Source organism: Varanus komodoensis, unplaced genomic scaffold, assembly GCF_004798865.1.
Source record: "Varanus komodoensis strain SLA01 unplaced genomic scaffold, ASM479886v1 scaffold20_1, whole genome shotgun sequence".
Taxonomy (NCBI): Eukaryota; Metazoa; Chordata; class Lepidosauria; order Squamata; family Varanidae; genus Varanus; species Varanus komodoensis.
Genome location: NW_025335587.1, coordinates 17,889,174 through 17,913,583, shown reverse-complemented (window position 1 = coordinate 17,913,583; position 24,410 = coordinate 17,889,174). Strand labels below are relative to the sequence as shown.

The 24,410-nt window shown below is 51.2% G+C and overlaps 1 protein-coding gene across 1 annotated transcript; it reads right to left on the bottom strand.

The window, feature by feature from the left end:
* Positions 1 to 1,496: 1,496 nt before the first annotated feature.
* On the bottom strand, positions 1,497 to 19,357 carry CA4 (carbonic anhydrase 4). Its single transcript, XM_044430282.1, has 8 exons — positions 19,243 to 19,357; positions 7,069 to 7,122; positions 6,437 to 6,607; positions 4,520 to 4,683; positions 4,170 to 4,259; positions 3,186 to 3,249; positions 2,668 to 2,831; positions 1,497 to 2,143 (listed from the first exon to the last, which is right to left on the bottom strand). Exons 1-8 carry the CDS (start codon positions 19,301 to 19,303, stop codon positions 1,952 to 1,954), a joined length of 960 nt encoding a protein of 319 aa, XP_044286217.1. The 5' UTR covers positions 19,304 to 19,357; the 3' UTR covers positions 1,497 to 1,951.
* Between the last annotated feature and the right edge of the window lie 5,053 nt (positions 19,358 to 24,410).

Below are 24,410 nucleotides of genomic sequence, written 5' to 3'. Positions count from 1 at the left end.
AGTAACTAAAGTTTGTCTCAGATTATCCCGGTAAAAAGCAAGCATTGCGTTGCAGGAGCAGAACAAGGCCATAATCGAGAGAAGGGGAGGGTGCCTTGAAAGTCCGTTAGCTGGATGAATTAAGAACCTGCCAATTGATTTGAAAGGCACATCCCAATTGATCCAAGTACACTGTAATTAAGATTAAAGACACTCCCGCTGGGTGGGAGAAAAACCGAGGCTTAGAATAGACCCATTGAAACAAACGGGACAGACATTTGTCATGACTAAATGCCTGTTGATTTCACTGGGTTGTTCGAAGTTCGGCTCCAACACATACCTTTTTCAGTGCAACTCCTTCCAGACTCAGGGCTGGAAGCTTTACTCATAAAGCTTCTGTGAGCCATGAATGTGGAGGGCTACAGCACCCTCGCCCTCCCAGTGGGTTGGACTACAACTCCCATAATCTAGCTCACATAGCCAGTGGGCACGATGGGAGATTAGTCGCCTGGAACTACAAGAAGGAAAGCATTTCAATCCCCCAAAGGAAAATGACGTTTCAGCAGGGGCACTTCGCCCCCTCAGCACTCCAGGGACGCCGCGCCCTTCAGAGGCTGGTGGTGCCTGAACCTGCCTGAAGTGCTCAGCCGTCAGCCCCTGGCCACACAACAGGACGGTGCCCAGGCTTGGTGACACGTTGAATGCAAGGCCTGCTTTGGGGAATTTCAATCAGCTGTGAAATCTTTGAAGTCATACTCAAATACAAGTGGATCCTTAAAAAAGCAAAAAGAATGCATTGTCTCAGCTGACTCTCTTTTGGCATTGCTCAGCAATGTAAGGCGAGCAAGGAGACCCCTGGAAAGCAACCAGAGATGCAGGAGTGGGCCAGCATCCAAAGAGACTTTGACCCAGCTTGACCAAGACCCTCCTGGAACAAGGAAGTCCTCAAACCTGGAGATCCCAATGTCAGCCTGGGTGGGCGGAGTCAGAGTAGACCTAGAAGGTTCTCCAGCCTGCAATTCAAGGGCTAGCCACTTGGGGGAGCTGCTGCAGATGCAGGCTCCCCCATGTGGAGGGAAGGGGGAAAGCCAGGCTGGCTTTCCCCTCCTGCTCCCTCAGCCTTTCTGCAAATCCCCCTGCTGCCCTGGTCTGGTCCTCCTTCCAGCTAGGCAAACTTCAGGCTGTGGCGCACAACTTGTGAAAAATAATTTGATATGATTGGCAGGGCATAGCGCAGTTGTGGGAGAAGGCACGATAGCGTCATCTCCCCTGCAGAATCATGTACACTTGGAGAGAAAAATCCAGAAATCCGGACTTTGCTTTCCTAAGTGTCGCCCTTCTGTCGACAAGTTCTACTCTGGCAAGGTACCTACCCAGGTAATGGGTCGCCTCGATAAAAGCACGCGTTCGCACCGTGTGTGTTTTCTCCCAGCTGCAGTTGAAGTGCCACTTCTGTGATAATATTAGAAAAGGAGGCACGGCCTGTTTCCTGAAAGACTCGGTGCCGGGAAGGGAGGTGGAATAGGGCCAGATCCCTGCGTCTAAAGCAGAGCCAGTGCGACTAGGGGCAGTGGGGTTGAGGTCCAACACAGCTGGAGAGCACGGGGTCGGGGAGGGCTGATGGGAAGGACCCATAACGGGGAATATGGTATCCCCCGCACAGCCAGTCAGGGGTCTCTGCATTCATTCATTGCTAGCTAGCAAGTTCATGCAAGAATTTGATTTGGAGTATGCTCTGTGTTTTGTTTTGGCTCTCTGCTCAGCTGTCTTTGTGGATGCAGCTGCCGCCGCCTAGGGAAATTGGGGGTCCTTGGCATGGGACACCCCACTGCCCAAAAGCCACTCTGAACAGATCCGTTATAGGTCCTTTTGGTCAGCCAAGCCCCTTCCCATAGCGGGGAGCGTCTGTTGTACACGAGCCACGTATTACCATGCCTGGGGCCGCAATAATTAGGGGCGTTTCAGAAAGCGATCACTGGATGAGGCAGAGGACGAGGTACACGGCAGAGGGCAACAGCAGCAAGACTTTGGCTGGAAGCGAAGGGGTGTTTGCATCTGACTTGCGGACGATCCGGTCCCCTACAGGCTGAACGGGTCGGAAATTATCCACCATCCAGTGGTCTTTGGTTCCACCAAAATACAGCCGCAGCCAGAATGCTTGGATCTGCAAACCATCAAGGAAACAGGTTGGCTTTCCACCTATCACAGCCCTAGTCTGACAGGATCGAACTAAAGGACAAAAGGTCAAACTGGGGGGAGGTCACCAGACTCTTCCTCATACACTTTTCTTTCTGGAATCTCAACTATCAATGGCTAAAGCCTTACTCGTCTCAGATTTCTCCTCTGCCTAGACTTTTTTGTCCATGGGCCTGAATTAAAAACCAAACCAAGTCACTGTGTCAAAACGAAATGTCACAGCAAACTGCTTACTGGCATAATCAAAAATCTGGGTTGGATCTCTCAAGGAAGTGCATTAGAGTTAACTTGGGAACCCTAGACTGAAGTGAAGTGCACTGTGCGAATATTTATACAGAGCGGATGAAGCGATTGCTTCATTAGGAAATGCTTCCAGGAACGTGTGAGTTGATGGGAGAACAGCCCTGCCTGAGGAGCTCAGGGTGATGTGTCACCAGCTGCCTGGCTGTTCTGAGTTGCTCCCGCCCTGCAGCAGGCCCCGCTGTGGCTCACCTGGTCCAGCCCAAGCTGAATGGGCTTCTCAAACAGGGTCCAGACGACGTCCTCATTGCATCCAGGTGTGGTCAGGGAGCCGGTGTAGCGATAGAAACTGCCGAGGTCCTCAATGTTCGGTATTAAGGAATCCAGGCACAAGGCGGACATTTCCGTTTTATTTCCTAAAGAGAATTTTGTTGGTCTCATGGTCCGTCAGGTTGGTAATTAATGGCTCTGGCAACGATCAGCAGAAGCTGTGTGGGCATATCTGGGCAACGTTTCTGGGAACGTTTCAGAATGTCAAGGCCCCGAAAAGAGTTCTGCTACAGCAGACCAGCCAGTCCTGCTGTGGGGAACCTCTTGCAACCCAAGGGCCAAATTCCCTTTTGAAGATGATCCCTGGGGCCACATTCCAGGGGCAGGAATGTGGAGGTGCGGAGGGTCCCCCACCCCGTTCCTTCTTCCACCCCAAAGCAATGGCGTTTTTGCATTTTGTCGTGAAATGCCGGGGTTGACATTCAGCTCCGGCTCCTTACCTGGGAAGCTGACTTCGGATAGCTTTGCAATGAATTGCTCATAGTTCTTGTTGTGCTGGCCAGCCTGGAGCAGACAAAAACAGTTCTGAGTGTGACTGCCCTCTCACTCCTGTTCAGACTGCCAGAGAGACGCACTAAGTCGGGCCCTTGCCCCCCCACAACCCCGTAGGGCCTGCTTTTTCCCCGATCTAAAGCATGCACCATGTTTGCTACTTTCTCTGCTATTATAATACTTCCAGAAGGCTTCAAAGCCCAAAAGTCTCTGGCAGTTTGCACGTGACTGGGATCGGGCGACGCCATCAAGGGTTGCGTGCAGGTGGTCACTGAGCCATGCGCAAAGTGAGTCCTCATGTCGTCTGAAAGCAACATGAGAGCTCCCCTGTTGTTTGCCACAGACCTCCCTGAGTTCCAAATGCACGGATTCTTTCTACGGGTGGCTGGCAGTTAACAATCCATGGTTTGTCGGCAGAGCTGGGTTCATACCGCACAACAGTCCACGGTTCGGTGACAATGAAAACAGCCGTGGCTTAAGTCGGGGAAACAAGGCATGTCTTCCCAAGGCGTTTACTGAAGTCCCACACACTTGCTGGCTCGTGGCTAAGATGAGGGAGGGGTTTCCCAAAGTTGGGTGCCACTGCCAAGAAGGCCCAGCAACGTGCACTTATTTGGCAATGCTTTCTTGGTCAGGGAGAGACCAGCTGGGCCTACTCAGAAGGTCTCGGGGATGGACGGGGCATATATAAGGTGTCGTGGCCCTGCACTGCCTGAAATGCTTTGTGCAAACCACCCTTAACGATTCTAGTTCGAGGGGACTCCAGGCACTTCCACTCGTTTGGTGGCGATTCATTTTGCCAGCACGCCCCAGCATGACGCACAGGGCAGGGAGCAGCTCCAACTAGTCCCACCCACAGCCCAGGCCCAGCTCCTTGGCACTTCCCTGATTTTAAGACCCCTGATTCGAACGAAGCCCAATCCTTTCCGTACCTCTATGAAGAATCCCAGCACTGCGATGCCCTTATTGGCAAGCGCTGCTTCAATGGTGGGAAACTCTTCCTTGATGTGGACGATATGAAGCTGTAAGAGAAGGACGGAGGGAGGGAAAACTCCTTGGTACTCTGGAAAAAGGTTTTGTGACAGTTCTAGTTTCAGAAACGTAGAAGCAGTCGCGAAACACGAAGTGTTGGTTGGTGGAGGCAAAGAGAAAAATTGGCTGTGTGGTTTGTAACTGAAGTAAGGCACAGAGCTCCCGAAAGCCCCCCTCCTCCCAGGAAGACCACTGAATCAGGGTCAGAAACAGCACGGAGGCTGCACTGCCAATTCTGGCGTGCTTCTACCTCCATGGCATAGCGCTCCCCGTCGATGCTGTGCTCCGATCCAGGACTTGTCGACTTGGCTCCGTCGCCGTTCCCCCAGTGGAAGTGAAACTGCACGGCCTTGTAGCTCCCCGAGAGCCCCCCCGATTCTATCGTCGCTGCCGATCCTTTCAGGTTCACCTGGACTAGGGGAGCAAAGCAATTCGAGAGGCGGGGTTAGTTGTGGGCTTGTCCCCCACCCCTTTGCAGTGTCCCAGGTGGATAAACTAGGGATCCCCAGCCTTGCTGGGTTGGGGGAGGCATGCTTGAAATGTTGAGAGTGCCGTGGGCGCTCTCACAAAATGGCTGGCATGGGGTGGGCAGCCTTGCCCATTTCAAAAAGGGCTAGTATGGTGAGCAGAGCTGGTCAGAGAGCCTTCATTTCCCAGAAGACACACAGGTGAGACTCAAAGTCGCTTGCCCAAACCTACCTACCAGGGCAAACCCAAACATTTTGGTGCCTTAGGCAAAGCACCCGATGGTGCCCCCCCCCCATACAAAAGCTCACTGAACTGTGTCAGCTGAATCTTCATTCAGTGTCGACAAGGGGGCGACACACGGGAAGGGGAAGACAGACTGTGTGCGCTCCATTCTCTCCTCCATCACCCCCTGAAATAACCCAAATGTTTAAAATCCTTTCCTAAACGGGTAGCGTTCGCCATAATGAGCAGGTAATCTGGCAACCAACGATCCTCCTCTGACATACCTCTGTTTGCAAAGATTATGCAAACGCAGTTGATTAATGGACTGCTGGATATATCACTAAAAAGCGGAGGTGGTGTTAGGGGCCAGCCCACCAGGCCTGGAGCCCCAGATCTTTCCTGCGGAAACCTGAACCTCTCGGGGCACCTGTTGCGTGCCCTGTTTTCCATGGGCTGAAACAAGGTCAAGCGGCCCCGGAAGCCTCAGGTACCCCAGATCCACCTGGATGCGCTGGCTTTCTGCCCCCATGTGCTTCGCCTCCTGCTGCCCTCTTCCTGCCTGAGATTTCTTTTTTGAAGTCAACGCATCTTTTTTTAGAAACCGGACTGTCCTTTGGAGGGAAGCTCCTGGAGAGCACACGGAGAGACTTTAGAGGATACGCAGATGAGCGTGTGCGGACTCATTTCATTATTTAATCGTTTATTTATGTTCTGTGGACCTGAGCTCTGGATGTAGACCTGCCCCTGCTATAAACTAAGAACAAAGACGAATTCCAGGTTTAAGATCAACAAACAAAAACCTAGAACAACATGTCGTGTGCCAAATCTAATCCTTAGCTGAGCCCGAAGGAGCAAGTTTGTGTCAGAGGTGAAACGTAAACCAGAAACGCCTCACTTCCGTCTCTCCTCCACTGCGTTACACCTCATCTGCAGCCTCCTTTTGAAGCTTGCCTCCTAGGAAGGATCCTAGAAATGCAGGATGTCATTGAATCATCCCGTCAGCCAGGGAGACCTGCAGCAAAATGCTGCAGCACGGAGCACTCCTGCCGTGCCCGCGACTTCATCCTGGTCACCCCACCCACCAAAAACCGCTCAGCATTCTGGAGCTTCTCAGCTCCTCGGACCAGTTGGGGAGCCCTCCCCACAAAGCCTATCCTAAAGCTCGTATTTCAGACTCCTGCAAACTTCAGCCGACAGCTCGCTCTCCTTGCGCGCAAAAGCAGTGCTGTGCACAGGCCAGCGCGCAGCAGAGAGCAAAGGATGCACCAGCGAGCAAAACGCACTCCTTAATGGACGGAAATGCTGCCCTCTGTTGAGCAGTGACGTTTAACAAGTTGTTCTATTGAGCAGAGTCGAGCGAGAAGACGGCCGCGCAGACGGTCGCAAAGCCAAGCCCAGCCCGCCTCTTGCTGCAGAGAGATTCTTTCAACCCCAAAACATGGAAAACAGGCAGCTAGCGACGATCGCTGCGTCTCACCCGTGTGGCCGTTGTTTTCCACGCTCCACTTGCTGTCCGGCCTGGTGCTGTATTCGCGGAAACGGAGGGGCTGGAGCGTCCAGTCGTGCTGCACTTTGCGGGTGAGGATGTTGATCGGAGACTGTCCGCTCCCGCTGCACGCCTCGTACATCTGGTCCCACTGGCGCGGTTCTGTGGAGGGCACAGGACAGAGGACACGATCCCACACGAGCTGAGGCAGGAGAACGCCCTCGGAGCCCCACCTGCCCTTCTGGAGACCTCTGGCCAGGAGCTGCCTGCCAGGGCGATTAAAAATGGTTCACACAGCACAGACCTTTCTGGATCAAGCAGCATTTGCAGAGGGAAGGGAGGGTCAGGTGGACAACGAAAGCACTTGGTTTGCGTGGCGCATTTCATGCCGCCGCCTCTGCCGGTGTTCCCCTGAATGGATTCTCTTTGTGCAGTCACACACAGAACCCCTGGGTTCCTACTTCCACACACTCTCAATGTCCCTGTATAGCCCCGAGCGGCCTTCGTTCGTCCCCAGGGATTCGCTCAAGGGCACAGCGACCCCCATGTCGACCCCACACAGACCGAGTGTGGCCGAGTGCACCGGGAGTTGCACACGCCGCGTGTTCCGCGCGTCGGATTACCTTGGCAGTGGGGGTCGTGGCACTTCTGCGACAGGTAACACCAGTGCTTCCCTTCTGCAAAAGAAAGAGCGACAGTGCTCAGGGCAACGGCTTTCTCTTCTCGCTCGCCCGGTCAGAAGTTCGCACTGCGAACGGCACGGATCCGAATGAATTGCAACAAGAAGGAGCGCAAAGCCTTGCCCGGTTTGGCAGGAAAGATGGTCTCGTAGCAAATTCCTGATCAACTGGGCCGGCTCCAGAGTCCGGGGGCGCATGGGCGAGAATCTCCAGCAACACCTGCCTCCAGCAAGCCAGCTCTCCTTCTTCCCTGTCGTGGCTTCCCCATGGTGGCAGAGAGGCAGTGACCAAGGAGGCCCTGGTGGCTGCTGGCCGGCTTTGGTGCCCCCCCCCCCCACCAGAGCTTGGAGTCTGTGACCACAACACTTTGGAGTAGCAGGAATATAACCATCCATCAAGTGATGGATGTTTGCATCCAGTCAATTATCTTCCTAGCCAGTGCGTAATGGTCCTCAAAGAAGCCTTCCGGGACTGGGGAGAGCTTGGAAGTCCAGGCTGACTGTCCTTCCTCACAGGGTTGTTGTGAGTGAGAAGATGGTTTCAATCCACAGCCAGCCTTGAAGCTCACCGGGTGATCTTGGGCCAGGAATTTTCTCTCAGCCTAACCTACCTCCCAGGGTGGTTGTAGGGATAAAATGGGGGGGGGGGATGGAGTTAGAGAGCAAAACTGTGGGCTGCACCGATGATATGCATGCTTAGGGTGCAATGCCTAGTGAGAAACACCCTATAAGTTCCTGCATACCTTGGCCATGCATGGGATTGACCCCAAATGGAGAAATAAACTTCAAAAACAGCTCCTTGCTCTTCGCATGGAAACCTGTCCCCTTGCAAACCTCAGGGGCAGATCCAGGCTCGGTGTGTTCAGTGACCCCTCCAGCGATGGCCTAGCAGCACCCCCACAGCCACTGAGAATCTCCCTGGAAAAAGGGATTGGTCTTTGAAAGGTTGCTGCAGAGCGCCGAGGCAGCAAAAACACAGTTCTCCACTCAGCAGAACTGCTGATCCCACTCAATAATTCAGGGACACGTCCCCTCCTGGGGTGTCTTGTTCCTGCGACATCAGCAGTCAAGCTGGAGGCAGCCTGATCGTTGCGGGGATGATGGTGCTGGAGGCAGCAAGCTCCAGGAGATCGTTTTTCGGAGCCTGCGCCTCAGCCCGCTGCTTTCCTTCCCTCAAAGCTGAGCTCCTTCTCCATCTCGGAGTGCCTAGCTGGAAATAAGGCCCCAGCATGTGGGGCGTTGTAGGGCTTTCCCCCTCTCTAAACTTGCATGGGGCTGCACCCTCGCTGATTAATCTGTCCTCTTTAAGGCGTCTCTGGGGTGGGATGGGTGAAGCAGGGTGGGGGCATCTTGCCCAGTGCCCCTGAGTGCTGGGAGAGGCTCTGTGGGGCAAGCCTGGCTTGTGAAGGCCCCCTTTTGCCTGGTACCTCCATCCACGCCAGCTTCTTCCCACCATCTTTCAGCAGTTTACAACTTCCTTGAAAACACGAGTGCTTTTAAAGGGCAAAGTTAAACATAGCTATAGGTAGGAATATGATTAATTGAAATGGCATCTCAAGACCACCCGATAGCTGAAGCTGTACATGTTCGTTCTTCTCCCCCCTCCCGCAAAACATCTATGCATTTATTTCCCACCTTTTTCATGCAGGTGCCCTAACATGGCTTACAGAACCTTCCTCCTCCATTTTCTCTGCACAACAACCCTGCAAGGTAGGTCAGGCTGGGAATCAGTGAGCCGCCCCGTGATCTTCATGGCTGAGGAGGGACTAGAACCCTGACCCCCCGAGTCTCAGTCCAACATGCCGACCCCTCGGCCATCTGGGTCTCTCGTTCATATAACCACACCGCTGACGAACGAGGGGGCCAAGACCAGTGGCTGATCCAGTGTTGCTGCAATTGTCTGTGGTTAAAGCCTTTGGCGCCGAGCATGACTGGGGCTTCCCTTGCACTACCAGCCACCAAGGTTCACGCCCTTGCATCTGTCTTCAGCCACCCTAAGGCGATGGATGAGCAAGGGCTGCTCACGTATCCGGTGGAAGCCCGCACATGCCTGCACTCGACCGGGCAATGAACACAGAGGCGGGAAGCCTGGCCTCTCCTGGCAGAGGAGGTCACACCTGGCACTGGAGCAGCGGCAGTATACTTAGCCAGGGTGTTTTTCTTCCCGTCTCTCCCTCTCCCATAATATTGGGACTCGGAGCCTGGGAAAAGGACGCTCTCCTTCCCAGAGCACGTCATTAACTTAAGGGATTTGCTGATGGAGATACGGTGACAACCAGCTTTTAAAGGGGGTGGCATTCACCCTTTAAACATCCCATTAATATTCTGCAGAATTGAAGTCAGCTTGACCTAGTGAGGTGGGTGGATCACCGATTTCCACTTCAGTTTGTATTTCTCCCTTTACTCCTCCTGTTTCTGCTAGTCTCTCAGGGTTAGAGAGAACGCCAGTCCCCTGCTAATGCTGGAGAGTGCAAATGCATTTCAGTTCGGCTTTGAGCCCAGTTTGTACCTCTCCAAGCAAAACGCAGTCTCAAACTCCACCTGCAGTTGGACACTTCTGAGCTTGTCACGGGATCAGTGGACATGCTTAAATTTGACCACACAGGTGGATTAGAAAAAAACGTGTGTGAAAAGTGTGCACCTTAAGCAATGGGAGAAGAATACGTGCATCTCACAAATGGACACAACAGATGTGTGCATACAGAAAAATAGGCATGGATTTTCATGCAAAAATCTTGCAATCGCATCTGGACACAAGAAGGGAACAAGTCTCAGCATGGAATTTGGAGGCATTCAACTAGTTTAGCTCCAGCTTGGCTTGTACACACTTTGGACAGCCTCCGCTTAAGCATTTCCAACAAAGGGCAGCTCCCTAGCTTCCTGGACAGCCTGTTTCACCACCAAACCACTCTGCCTATCACTCAATTCCTCCCAATATTTGGAGCAAAACAGGCCATCCTTGTCATTTGAACCAGCTGGTTTGGTTTGGTTTCTCTCTCGAGCTGCCTGTCCCAGCCAGGTTCACTGCAAAAGACTCTGGACTTTAACTCCCATTCACCCCGGCCTGCATGGCCAACGGGCCAGGAAAGCTGGGAGCTGTCGTCCAAACCACCTGGAAAGCGCCAGGCTGGGGAAGTCTGCTTCACGACGAATCAAAGGCAAATCCACTCTACCATTTGTGGGACGGCCCTCCAAATATTAGCTGTTAATCATTCTGCAAAAGACTTCAATAAACAGAACCCAATTTGCAAAAGGAAGGAGAGAAGGCTGCTTTCCAGAGGGTCCTTCCAGCAGCAGCCACTGTGCGTACTGGCTGAGCAGAGCCATCCAGAGGCAATTAGCACTGCCACCTGCCTTCTTTACAGAGGAGAGAACAGTCCTCTCTTGGAACGTATGGTGGGCATGTCGTGAGCGGAGCCGCCTGGAGCCGGGGGTCAGACTAGATGGCCCGGGAGACCCCTTCTGACTCGCTCTGTTTCTGTGTATTGTCTGGCCTGCTTGCCTGGTCTGGTTTAAAATAAAAGTTGCCCATCAACCCCCCAGGCACACAAGCTAGTGTGGCCTGCTTTTCAGTTTTTTTGAGGAGTAGACCGGATGGATCCGAGTCTGACTCTCCCGTCATGAGGCGTCTCCAGAGATGGAGGGTTCCTGGCCCGAAGTCAGAAGGCATCATGCCGCTCGGCTGCCTTTTGTTCCTCTATGGATTCTTTTTCCAGGAAGAAGAGTGAGGGAAACACGGGGATCTTTTTACAAATGGAAGAGGGTGAGGTCTGGCCCTCGCATAAAATTCCACATATGAGCAATGCAGTGGCACAATAAAAGGTTCCCCGGGGAAGCATGAGCCCACATCCGTGAAAACCCAGCGTTCTCCTTGGAGCCGTTTGGAGGAAGAGCGGAGCAGAAGTGGCGCAGCCCCACGTGCGTCGCCTCGTGGCTCAGCCTGTCCTCCACCGTCTCTGGCCAGGACAATGTGAGGAAACGGCATGGCTTGGTGTGCACGTCCCGGCCAAAGGGCTCAGCTTGAAAGCGTTTACAATGGGACATCAAGGGGAGCCTCGGGCCGTGTGTGTGTGTGTGTGTGTGTGTGTGTGTGTGTGTCTGGTGCTGAGAAGCAGATGGAGAAGATCACGGAGAAGCTGCCCCCACGGCCAGAGGCAAGAGACGCTCCTCGTGCACTTGTGGGTGTGGAGCAACAAGGCGGGAGCATGGATTTGCTTCTGGTGCTCTTGGTGGCCTTCTCAGACCAGCAATGCCATGGGGTAATTTTACTCTCTGGCAACAGTCCTAGAGACCTCTCTCCCCGCACTGCCCCCAAGGACAGATTATACTTCCTGTCTGGTAAACCAGCCTGACTGATGCATGTGGGGGCTTCCTGCTCCTTCACCTACAGCCCCCCCCCCCAGGCGTTTGCTCCCCAAACCTGCCCTGGCAGCCCCACTATCTCCGAGGCACCTGGCTGGCCATGGAAGGGACAGAAATTCAGGGTCATGGTTGAGATGCGTCCATTTTGCAGAACTGAGCGTTCTTTTGAAGGCTGCTCTGAAGGAGTCCAGTCCAAGTCTTGTTTCAGGGGAAAGACCACTCAGTCATTAGCTCCTGGAGCATAGAAAGTATGAGCGTGCCGTTTTCCTGGTCTGCATCTTCCCACCATCGGAAGGCCCACGGTGTTGCCATTTGGATTATCATTCTTATTCCTAAATTTGCATCTGGTGCTGCTATTTGGATTATAATTCTTATTCCTAAATCTGCATCTCTACACATAAATTATCAGTTGCAAATTTTCCTCTCTTTTCTTTGTTTATGAACCATCCATTTCCTCTGCCTCGATGAAGCACCCAGTGACTGACCCTACTTGAATTTTCTGCTGCAGCTGTCACCACATCTCGAGGCGCTGAGATCTGTAACTCTGTGAAGAGGGGCTTCCTCTTGACCTGTCCTGAATCTCTTCCTGCTATGGGTCACTGGTCTCATAAGCTGAGTGCTCATATTCTGAGTCCAGTGGGGGTGTCCTCCTCTCCCTTACTCCCCTCCTCACCACCCCATGGATAATTTTATGCGCTTCCTTTCGTTGTGTCCCCATGCTCTTTGGTCCTCATTTTGCTGCACTGAAATATTGGAGCGTCTCCTCACTGGGACAGCATTCCAGCTCCTGGCTGACTTTGAGTGGCCGGTTTCTGCACCTTTTCCAGCTTGGTAGTATATTTTGTTCTTTTCATATATGCTGAGTGGAGCTGTGTGCATCGTATTCCTTGTGGGTAGCAGCAGAAAGATAGGTTTGGAGGAGGACAACGGTTTGTATCCTCTGGCTTCCTCTCAACACCCAAGTCTCTTCCCATGAACAATGTCCATGTGGATTATTGTGTAATTCGGTGGATTCCTTGGTTGCTTTATCCCAGAGTGTTTCTTGAACCTCAGGGGACCTTTTTCCCTTCCTTCCTTCCTTCCTGCAGACAACCTTGATGGAACGAGTGGCCGGCAGCAAACCGTTCTGATAACCGTGAATCACAGTTTGTTTGTGATCCAAGTTACTCCACGCCACCCCCCATTTCCGAGATTACCCCCACTGCATACACAATGCACACTTTGGTTCCTGTGTAACAATACAATGCGGTGGCGTATGTTATCCAAATTAGTGGTGTGAGCATGTGCTCTTTATTTGTCAGTGGAGATCTGGCAGGAGCTGAGGGAGGAAAAGGTCAATTTGCAGAGCTCCATCTAAAAATAAATTAATCCTCTTTTTTGTTTGTTTCTAACTGTTCAGTCCTGGGACACCTAAACATCCTGGGCTTATGGCGGCACATAGACCTAATCTAATGCCTATCCACTGCCGTGAAGAATGTGTCTTCCTGAGGATATGAAGAGTGCAATCTTCTTGCCCTCTGAGAAAGCTTCTCCATTTGACTTTTTAATGACCAGGGAAGGGAAAAGAAATAAAGCAAGCGCCACAGTGCTGTGCCAGAGAGAGTGGGAGAGGATTCCAAGTACGGAGGACTGTGGCGCCTTCCTTGCAAGGAAAGATGCATGTGTCTAAGGGAGCACGTTCCAAGCTGGGGGCACGGGAGATGCGCCAGGTGAACTTGCAGTGGGGTGTAAATCTTGGATCAAATCTGGGGGCATCCCCTCTGGGTCTTTCTGGCTCTCCAGACAGCGATGCCCTTCTGCTAAAATAGACTTAGTTCTGGGGGCCCCTCTTTGCCTTTGGTTCCTCTCCCCACTGGGCTGCAGCCTCCAGAGCTTCTGCAAAAAGGAGTGCAGGCCTCAGGCTGAAAAAGGTTCTGCATCCCGTCTTGTCCCAGGTGTGGCCAGCGTGTGAGCACCTGGCAGAAAGGGCTGCCCCGGCCTGGAGGCGACCCGCTCCTGCTCTCTGCTTGCCCTCCTCAGCACCGCAGGAAGCAGGACAGCCTGTCAGTGCCATTCAGTGGTTGGCGGTCCATTGCATGGGAAGGGCAGCTGCTAGCCCATGTGGCACAGTAGCCAGATGCTGGACCTTCAGTAGGGAGGCTCGGGATTAAAGCCTTCATTACACTGGAGGCCTTCCCCTGCATTTGCACCCAGTCCTCTTGAGCTGAGCGCCTTCAAAGAGCCCCTCCTGCTGCATTTTCAAAGTGCCCCAGTGCCACTGGGGAGCCTGCCCAGGGACCCCTCTGGACTCCAAAGGAGCAACTCATAGACTGCAGCCTATTTGGAGGGGCAGGTTTCAGCACCGCAGACAGCTCCTTCAATGTTCAGACTAAAGCTCAGAGTGGATACACGGCCCCGCTGCTGCCTCCTGAAGTTCAGAAAGAACTGAGGCGAAACCGCGTGCTGCATTGAATGGATCGCGCACCCCAATCCTCCTTCCCTGCTCTCCCGTGCCTTAGTGTGAGCATGTGACCCCCAATCCAGATTGGGACCACTGTGCTTGGGCAGAGGAGACTCAGCTCCCTAAATCCGCTCCCCCAAAGGGGCTCTCCCTCTCCAGGAAGCAGGCAGGAGCAGTGATGAACCAGGGCAGCAGAGGCTGGTGGGGGGTCCTGGCCAGGGGCCTCTGGAGCTGCAGGAGGCGCTCCTTGGTCCTCGGTCCCTCATTCCACCCTTAGTGCCGCAGGCCAAGGGCAGCTGCAGCGGTGGCTGAATCGAACATCAGTGAAACGGTGTTTTGCTGGTTCCGTTTCCTTGCTTCTGTGACCCGGTACTTGGGCAGGGTGTCTCTGTAGCAACCTCAAACAATGGTGGGTAGATAAGTTTTCTCTCTCCCTTTTGTTCCATTAATAAGAAGCCAAGGTCTGTCTCTAAGATATTGACACCCTTCCTTGTGTCACAAGCCGCAGGGAGGAGTTCGCTTTGGTATCTGTCTTTGTTCTTGAAGGGCTGCGCATGGACGGAATGTGCTTTGTCATCGACCCATGGGCAGTTGCTGATCCATGGGCTGTCCTGCCGTCTGAACCCAGCTGCGATAAGAAACCATGGTTTGTTACCCACAAACAGCCCATGAAGAGAACCCATGGTTGTGGACTGTAGGTTGTGCGTGGCTAGCAAACTATGATTGGTTATTTGTCACTGATTCCTCCATTTTGCACATGTTCACATTCATGCAGATGGAGCCTGGCTTCAAGGTACAACTTCCAGTGATCCAGAGGAAGCAGCCAAATGCAGCCTTACAGGTCCAGGAACAAAGAGAGGAAGCCCAGGTTGCGTGGGGCATTGTAGGCCATTTAATCCAACCCACCCCCAATTCCTGGCTCGAGAAAACTGGAGCTCCAATTGATCAGCCTCTCCTTGAAAAGCCATACCAAGGGAGCGCCTGACCCCTGACTTCTTTGCTCTGTTCCTGATTTGCTTGCTTAGCCTTGGTGAAACAGGATCCAGGCTTACGGGATTAACTCTGAGGTTTTGCTAGGACATTGAGGTCTACCCTCTGGAGCCAAACACCAAGTGGCTCAGATTTGAACTTCGCCCCACGAATCATATCCTAACACTTTCCTTAAAACTGCTGAACAGAGCTGGACAAAGGCTGGACCAAAGGCAACCAAGATCGGTAGTGCTCCCTTTTTACAGATGAGGAACACAGAGTAATTTTTCCTGTGCACTTTTCCCTGTTCTTGTTAAAAGTATCAGGACTCAGAAACTCTTAGAAATGACCTGGAGATCTACCAGTTAAGCTTGCAATCTGCTGTAAATAAATCCCACTAGATTATTTAGTTCTGATACGCCTGCCCTTCAAGTTTTTGGAGAGTGCTTTTCTATCCACCCCATAGGCTTCACCCTTCCCTGGAAGAGCTTTTTTTAGCTCCAGAGCCCCGACTTCCTTGGAATCCATTCTTTCAATGTTTCTGCAATGTGGCAGCCAGAATTGGACATGCAATTCCTGATAAGGCCTGACTAATGTGTTCCCAGGAGGGAGAAGAGGAGGACGGCGATTCAGTTTGAGAGAAACCGGGAGAGCAGAACGTGGCGTGTGTCAGGGCAAGCGAACGCAGGAGAGTCTGCCTGCAAGTCTCAACTCAGCATTTCTGCAGAAGGAAAACTTCTGCTTGTTAACGAGCCAAGTGCAATATGGGGTCAAGGATGAGAGAAAAAGGGATGGGTCTGTGGGGAGAAGACTCGGCTCACACATTAACTATAATTACCACAAGCGGAATGCAAACTCAGGGAAGAAAGGACCAGACGAACTTTACACTGGCTGTGGCTGGTGAACCAAACGTTGCCTAGAAGCCTCCTTGTGCGTCTTTTCTTTTTCGTAGCCCCTTTTGTAGGAGTGACAGTTGCCCACTTTGGGGCCCAGAGTTGGCAGTCGGTGGCCCCAGTCACAAAGCACTCCTTCCCTAGAAGGCAAACTTTGCAGGAGCTCTCCGGGGTTCTGAATCTTTTTTTTTTAACCCCTGGGGTTCTGGTGGCAATTCGAGGTTCAGGCTGAAGCCTGGAGTGCATATACCACCCCCTGGTATTGGAAGCCCCAGCGTCTGCTGCTCCCACCAGGAAATCTGCTGCCCTCCCCTCCCCAAACCTTCCCCGAATTTGCAGCCGCTCAACTTCACCCCTCATTGGCACGTTTCTTGCCTCACGGCTGGAATTTCCGCTGAGCTGGGGAGTGTCCAGAAACGTGTGAGCAAAAGGAAGAGGGAGCTGAAGCATTGCCCACAGAGGGAGGGAGTGCAATATTTGGATATCCTGGATAGCCGAAAGAGCATCTCCTTGCCTATGTGCCTGCCCGCCCCTTAAGATCTGGGACAGAGGTCCTTCTTTGGGAGCCCTCTTTGAAGGAGATTAGGAGAGTGGCTACCCAGAGAAGGGCCTTCTCTGTGGGGGCACCCCAGTTTACTTTTTTTATTGTAGGACTATCCTGAGACTTTTGGTAACGAGGACAGTACAGAAAAGCTTTAAATAAATAAATGAATACGTAAATAGTAGGGGCTTCATCTAGAAGAAAAGGGCAAGCAAGGGGCAGCGTGAGAGCAGGCCACACAATCCTGTATGGCATGGAGAAAGGAAACGGGAATGTTTTCCTTCCTCGCTTAAAATCCTAGACCTTGGAGTCACTCCGTAGAGCCATGTGACAGGAGACTCGGAAAAGAGGGAACCACCATGTGGGATTAAATGAGGGAATTCACTTCCACGAGGAGGAGGGCTGGGCACCCATTTGGAAATCCTTGGAGAAGGAGGAGGAGGCCGAGGCCGTCCGTGGCCACAGGATACCTCCAGAACCAGAAGTGGCCCCTTTTGCTGGGGGACACGGGCAGGGGGCTGTGCCCCCCCCCGTCCTGTTTGAGGGTTTCCCGTGGACAGGTGGGCTCTGGGTCTAATCCAGCAGGGATTTCCTCCTGCTCTCACAGGGATGTCCCTGTCTTTCTTACGAAACAACGGCAAGCCTTTTACATTGAAGCGCGACCAGAAATCGAACCCGGTCCCGTGTCTGATGCAGCCTCCCCAAGGCAGGAAGCCCATGACTCTTCCAAGCTGGTAACTTGGCCTGCACTTTCGCCATGCTTCCCTTTCATGGTCATTAGTTAATGTTTGCTTGTGTCAAATGCTTGTATGGCAAGGTTCACCCACCAGTGTTGTTACAGTGTAGAAGAATGACAAAAGGCAGCAAAAGTTTATGGTGTTCACCCGGCCACTTCCCCATGGATTTGGAGAGACTGAAATTTTAGGGAAGTTTTGGGTACCCACTAAAATGATTGCTTCGAGGCAAAGATGGGCAGCATTGGCTTCCATTGAAATGCCTCTAGTCCTCATGGCTCAAGGGAAGGGGTTAGCCTAAATGATGCTGTGACGTGTGTGTGTGTTGTGTAGAGTGTGCTTCTTTCAGGTCTGGATTTCTGAAATGTTGTGGCTTGGGGGCTGCAGCTTCCAATTGCATTGACAGATGACCTAAGAAAAAAGATGCCGTCGTCAGCCGTGGCTTATGTACATGTTCCTTGGCTGTCATCTTGGAGCTTTACGCTGATATGCTTTGGCTTCTTTTTGAGATGTGATGGATCTCTAACTCTTGGAGGTTTTTGGGAACTGCTTGAGGCGGAAGTTGTTATTTTAAAAACTGGGCTATGTGCACTTAAAACAAATTTTTAAAAATAAGTGCAGGAGACTTGTCTTTTCACATGCGGATGCTTCTGCATCAGAAGGTTGCCTTATATGAGAGCACAAGCCGATGGTAGAAATCAGCCCTCGCTCTCTCCCCAGCCTCTGAGATTACCGGTCTGTGTGATCCTCTCAGCACTTTGCTCCTTCATAAAAAATGGTGTTTATTTTATAACCTTATATCAGTATTTGGAAGATATTCCCTTGCGTGACTGCCAGGATTGTATTGACAAGAAGATAGGATATGTAGTCAGAATTTCTTATTCCTGATCCAAGAAAAACATTCCTGAATTCCTTTGCCATTTTCAAAACAGTACTGATACAGAAAGATAAAATTTGAGGGGGGAAATTATGCGAAAGACTTGTGCTATTTAACTGAATCTCTTCAGTTCAGACATGGCCGACCTGCCTGCAAAAACCCATTTCCCCAGCTTAGCAGCCAACTTTTCATTCAGTGATGCTGGAAAGCTGGCCAGATGTTTTGCTCAAAATTAAATACTTTGGGGTCTTCTGAGAGGAGGGTGGGGTGGTGGAGAGTGTCCACATGACAAAGGCCAGAGAAGGATTGTTAGTCTGCAAGGTGCCACAGGGTTCATGGCTTTTCCCACCCCAAGTCTTCCGTATATCACTGCTGTGAAATTTTAGGAGCAGTCTGGCTAAGTTGCAGCTCCCCTAAGCACCCCACATCGGTGTCTCTTCTTGAGGACAAAGTCCATGCCCACTTTCCAGAGAATGAAGTGGCCCCTAAAATATGGTGTCAACTCATCGCAGATGTGATTGCCGGGAAGGCGAGAACTCCACTTCCACTGTGCCACACTAGTCTGCTCATCCAGGCCACTGCTGTTCACCCTGGCTGGCAGCAGCTGCTCAGGGTCTTTGAGAAAGCAGGTTTGCTGCCTGCATCTTTCAGCTGGAGGTGCCACACACTGAACTGGGAGCTTCTGCGTGCCAAGCTTGCATTTTATGACTAAGCTATGCAGCTTCCCTGCTACAATGATCAAGAGAGTCTAGTTTGATCATCGGTAAACTGAAGAGAGAGAATCAAGGGGGAGATTTGAGAGCATAAGAAAAATCTCTCTCTCTCTCTCTCTCTCTCTCTCTCTCTCTCTCCCTCTCCCTCTCCCTCTCCCTCTCTCCCTCTCTCCCTCTCTCCCTCTCTCTCTCCCTCCCTCTCTCTCTCCCTCCCTCCCTCCCTCCCTCCCTCCTGAATTTGATGCAACACAAATTATCACAGCACAACATAATCCGAAGAGGAAAAAAGTAGGTACGGCTGGCTCATATGGACAACTGAATTGGAAATCAAGGCATACCATTGCAAGTAATATTCTCGGACTCCTGTCTTTTCCAACCAACCATCCCTGTTAGAAACCTGAGCATTCCTGCAAGAACAGAATTCATTCAAAGCATGCAAACTGAAATGAGGAATAATATGTATTCACTGACAGATAGGTAGATATGTATGCATTAATTTTTATTGCTTTTAGTACCCAGCCAGAATTGTTGCCAGTGCATCTGAGTCTTAAGGGGGGGGGGGGGGAGAAAATGGATATGAAAAACTCACCCTTCGAAGCTGCTGCAAATGCGCTCAGGGAGAGCAGGATGAAACAGTACAGCGACCTCATGATCTCTCCTCCAGATGGGCTGGGAAGACGAGGCCCTGATGTGGATCCCCGTGACTACATGCCTGCCGACCTCCTCCAGAGTTTTTATACAGGAGGAAGGCAGATCCAGGTCACCTTTCCTGACCATGTGAAGGAGGACGGGGACGCCTCCCCCTTTTAATTCTTCCAGCTAGAATCTGCAATTATGATCCTGTCCCATTTCAAACTTCCTTGTTTCCTCCACACCCCTTAGCAGCAGCTGTCAAAGGAGCAAAATTCTGCTCCAGCCCTGAAATAGGTACTGAGCAGATGACTAGTAACTTATTAGTTAAGTGTGAGGTTTCCCCCACCTTTTCTGATCACTGATCTTTCACCCGAGATTGCGGACTGATAAATCAGATAGTTCCTTGGCTCGTGGCCCTTTCCACTTCACAGTGGGATCCTGTGTGCCTGTCTTATTTCCACTGCTGCCTTTTAAAGGGAAAAACAAAAATAATCCACAAGAGGAATTGCCCGAGAAATAAGATGTCACTGCTGGAGTAGAAGCAAACATTTTGCTCTGGTGCCTCTGGACTGCAGTGCCTGTCATTCTCAGCAGGCAGTGGCCACCATGGGGATGCTGTGGCTGCCACTGGGCATCCGTCTAACCCTGTATCGCCAACATGGGCCGGCAGCAGCAGCTCTCTGGGGTACAGGCAGGAGCTTTTCCTGCCTTTCCTGGAGCTTGTGGGGATCAAACTGGGGACCTTGCGCAGCTAAGCAATGCTCCGTCCCCTAAAAATAAAGGAAGATCCCCGTTTTGCTCACTCCCCAGTGAATGCATCCTCCGGGAGAGAGAATGGTGTCTCCTGACTCATTTTGTTGGCACTGTGCATCGTTTTAAACACCTCTATCAGCTCTGCCTTTACTTGCCTTTTTTCTAAGCTAAGCCATCCTGGGCATTACGACCTTCCTTCTTAGGGGACCTCTTTTATATGGCTTACCAAAGCTCCTTGATGTCTCCATCACTCCAGAGACCTGGAAAGGGAAAGACCTCTCTCCGGCTGAGACCTCCAGCAATTGCTCTGTGCCCTTAAAGATGGTCATGTGAGCCTCTGCGCCTGCCTGCAAGATCTTTTGCACCCAAGCCCGGGCGAGGGCAGGGTCCTGGAAGCTCCCTTGGGAACCACGGCTGCCAAAGGATTCAGGCGATGGGGCTGCCTTGGGACGATCCTTGAAGTTTTCCTTGCTGCAGTTACATTAATTAAGTGCATTTTAAAATGGGGGGGAACATTCCATCTAGGGGCGAGCTCAGCTTGGAGCTCCTATTAAGCCGCTTGCTGGAACTAGTCGACGTGGACTGATAATGCTCCAATTTGGTGCCGGCAGACATAAATTCATGAAATAATTGAAGGGCTTTGCAAGCATCATATCCTCTGTTCCACCCCTGCATGATTCATTGCTCTCTTTGGATCATGCAGGAGAAATATGCTTGGGAGAATTTGTCAGTTTCCACAGAAATCCTTGCAAATCCGTTGGACTTCTACCAGCACATCTGGATCTTCTTTATACCTATTTGGATCTAGCCTGAACCCCAGCTTGATGCTGGAAATCCAGAAGGAGACTATCATGAACTGATGTCTGTCCAGCCTCAGCATAAAGAGGGCCCCCAGGGGACACCTCCCCACCACCCAGCCCACTGAGGACATCGGCTCCAATGTCTGAGATATTTCTTCTCACGTTGATCCAAAATCAACCCCCTGCAAATTAAGCCAGTGAAAGGCACAATTCTACGCATGTTCTGGCAGAACAGCTCCCAGCATGTCCCACATAGCCGTTGTGGACCATTTTTCTGCATACCATGTAAAAAATATATATATATATATATTTATTCATTTTAAACATTTGTATACCTCCCAGTTGTGCCACAGCACCTCTGGGCAGCTCACAACCACAAGATAAAACCACAATAAAAACATAATAAAAACCAAGATCACAATAAAAATAACAATAAAGTACAAGCCAAAAAAATTCAAAACAAAGGTCTAATGTCATTAGTTACTGAACTATTTTTTAAAGGAAGGTCTTTGCTTGGCTCCAAAAAGAAAGTAAGGAGGGAGCCAGGCGAATCTCCGTGGGAAGAGCATTCCGAATATGCACCCTCAACTGAGCATTCTGGGGTGGCGGAGTTCAAGCGTTTGCCCTCCTCTGTGTGCCAGCCCTACAAGCCTTTGCAGAGCCCTCTTCCGCTTCCTCCGGCTTACACATATTCTGTTCCTGCACCCCTTTGTTGCAGGACGTGCTTTTCATAAAGCTGTCAGCCCAGCTAAGAGCCTTTTTGATTCTGGCACCAGAATGCCAGGCTTATAATTGGTAGCTTCTACACGGTTTCTTTGTTTGGAATGTCAAAATGACTCTTCAGGTCACTCGGTTATTAGAAGGGAGACTCCAAGGGAAACTTCATTTTACCCCGCCCCTCTGTTGACAATCCTTTTAAACACCTGTGGGTTCAAAGTGGCTTAAAAGCGAATCCACTCCTCTCCGGAAAGGACTGGGTGTAACTCCCAGGATGTGCCAAGACGCGGCTGCCACCACGGATGGAAAAAAATTTGATGTCCCTAAATTAGTGTCAGGATTGTGTTGCCTTTTGTCCTTCAAAGTTACAATTAGTGGTGCTGCCGAATTTTGTAATTAGCTGGCATGCTGGGGAAAACCTGCCCGTTCACAATACCCTCTTGTAATTTTTCATTCGCTTTTTCTTGTGAATTTCACCACTAACATTTTTAAATAAATAAAAAATTAAAATTCCACTCCCCGAATGAACAATTGCATGTATGTAAATAAATCCAGCTGTGACAGTTGTCGATAACCTTCAACAAAGGCAGGGTAAATATCCTAGGTATGTCATTTGAGAGTAACATCTGTATGTCTGTAATCTTGAAAGCATATTTATGGCTTCAGTCCACTGTTTATACATGGGAGGACGACTCCATGGAGTTCCAATATTATGAGAGAGAAAGAACATTCTCTCTCTCTCCATTTTTTCCACTCCATGCATAATTTTGAATCTATCTTGTCTCCCCTGATTTGCTTTTTTTATAAGCTGAGTGATTCCAGGCACGGTAGTCATTCTTCACAAGGGAAGTCGCTTTGGCCCCCCGAGCTTTTCAGCTGGCCTTCTCTGCTCCTTATTTCCCCTCGGTAAAGTTCTTTCTCCAGTGCAGCAACCAGAACTGTACACGATATTCGAAGCGAGGTTGCAGAGTCATTGCATAATCCCTTTTCAATCCCTTTCCTAATTATGCCTGACGCAGAGTTGGCTTTTTTCACAGCAGCCGTGCACGGAGGCGACATTTTCATCCAGCTGTCCACCACAACTCTCGATCGGTCACTTCAAGCTCAGATCCTAACAGGAAGGTCCGGGTCACGTTGAAGGTAAGGGAACGTGTGGCACTGTTATTTACACAACTGGGTGTTTAAAGTGTGATTCCTTTTACACTGGTAAAATGGGAAGACCTTTATGAAAAGATGAGGACCAAGACGATGTCTGGAGGATCTTAGCAATCTAGAAATTGCTTGTGTACCCAGGGCTTTTTTTTTGTCATAGAACGCACTAGAACGGTGTTCCGGCACCATTTTTTGACGGATTTTTCCAAGGGATTTTTCCAAAATCCACTGTGTGTACCCAACCCCGTCTGACCAGAATGTGTTGACATCCCTGGTCTAGCTGGTCTCTGCGAATCTTTCCTGCCATTGCCGAGATCCCACATTCAGAGGGCATCCATCCCTGTGACCCTATCCAGACCCTGCACGATGTGTCCGTGTAAGAAGCTAAAAGCAACCCTTGCAAAACATTCTTGGCCTCAGCTCAGGGAAAGCTGCTCCCATGACACGTCAATCCAGTTTGTGCTTCACTTTCCTGGGGGAAGAGGAAACAGGAGTCTCTTTTGGCATCACTAGATAAAACTCCTGCTTGTACCTTGTGTGGCACGAGGAAGGAAGGCAAAGGAGGGGAGGACCGGAGAGGGAAGGAGGAGGGAAGCCATACTGTCTTTTAGGTCTGTTCCTTCTCTTATCTATAGAAGGCAGGTGCTGAACAGTTTGGGCCCCCCAGAGGCTTTGGTAGCAACCTAGGAAGCTGCCTTACCTTAAGTCAGACCCGGGTCCATCTAGCCCAGTATTGCCAGCACAGACTGGCAGCCACTCTCCAGGATTCCTTTCTCTCCTCAAGGGAGAAGCTGGGGATCAAAGCAGAGAGCTAGAGCCTGCAAAATCGGTGCTTTGTGACTTAGCCATGACCCTTCCTCTAAAAATCCTAGTTCTCATGGTCCTGGATAGAAAGCTGCTGATTTGTAGGGAGTCAGATCACAGGTTCCTGTAGCCCATTATTGTTGGCACTGACTGGCAGCAATGACTCTCTTTCTTTCCTAGCCACACCCAGAGATGTCAGGAATCGAACCCGGGACCCTGGGGGCTCTGATCAGGGGCTTCTGCCTTAAATATATAAGCAAAGATGTTGTCCTGGATCACCTGAGCCAATATGCCCTGCTCTACGCCCAAATGGGGGTGCATCTAGTTTAACACTGGTGAAAAAAATGTGCAAACTCTGGTGTGGTTTCATGAGGGGTTGCACTAGCACCAGAGCATGAACTAGTGCAGAGGTGTGTGACCAGTTTGGGCCAGTGGCCACCCAGGGCAGTCCTGGGCCCTACCCAAAAGTGGCTGCCATGGTGGGCGTGGCTTATGAGACAGAAGGGTTGAGCTACCTGAGGCCAGGTAATGTCTCTGAGCCTCGTGTCTGCCGTGGAGGCATTAATGGAAAATCAAGCTGGCAGCAGCTGCGGGCCTTGCATTGCCCTGAAGCAACCCAGGTTGCCAGTGAGAAGGACTTTTTATTGAAAGTGGGAGGGTCAAGGCACCTCGGCAAGTACCAAGAAAGATGCTCAAAGGCAGACTGGCATTCACAGAGCCTTCTTCCACGCCCCTGAATTAACCTGATCAGCACAAGAAGTGGGATTGCGTTGCAAAAGCGAGCTTTGGCTACTGGGAGAGATAGAGCCAGTGGGGCGTAGTGGTGAAGAGCATGGGACTGGGACTCAGACGATCTGGGTTCTAGTCCCCGCTCAGCCATGGAGCCAACTGGGTGACT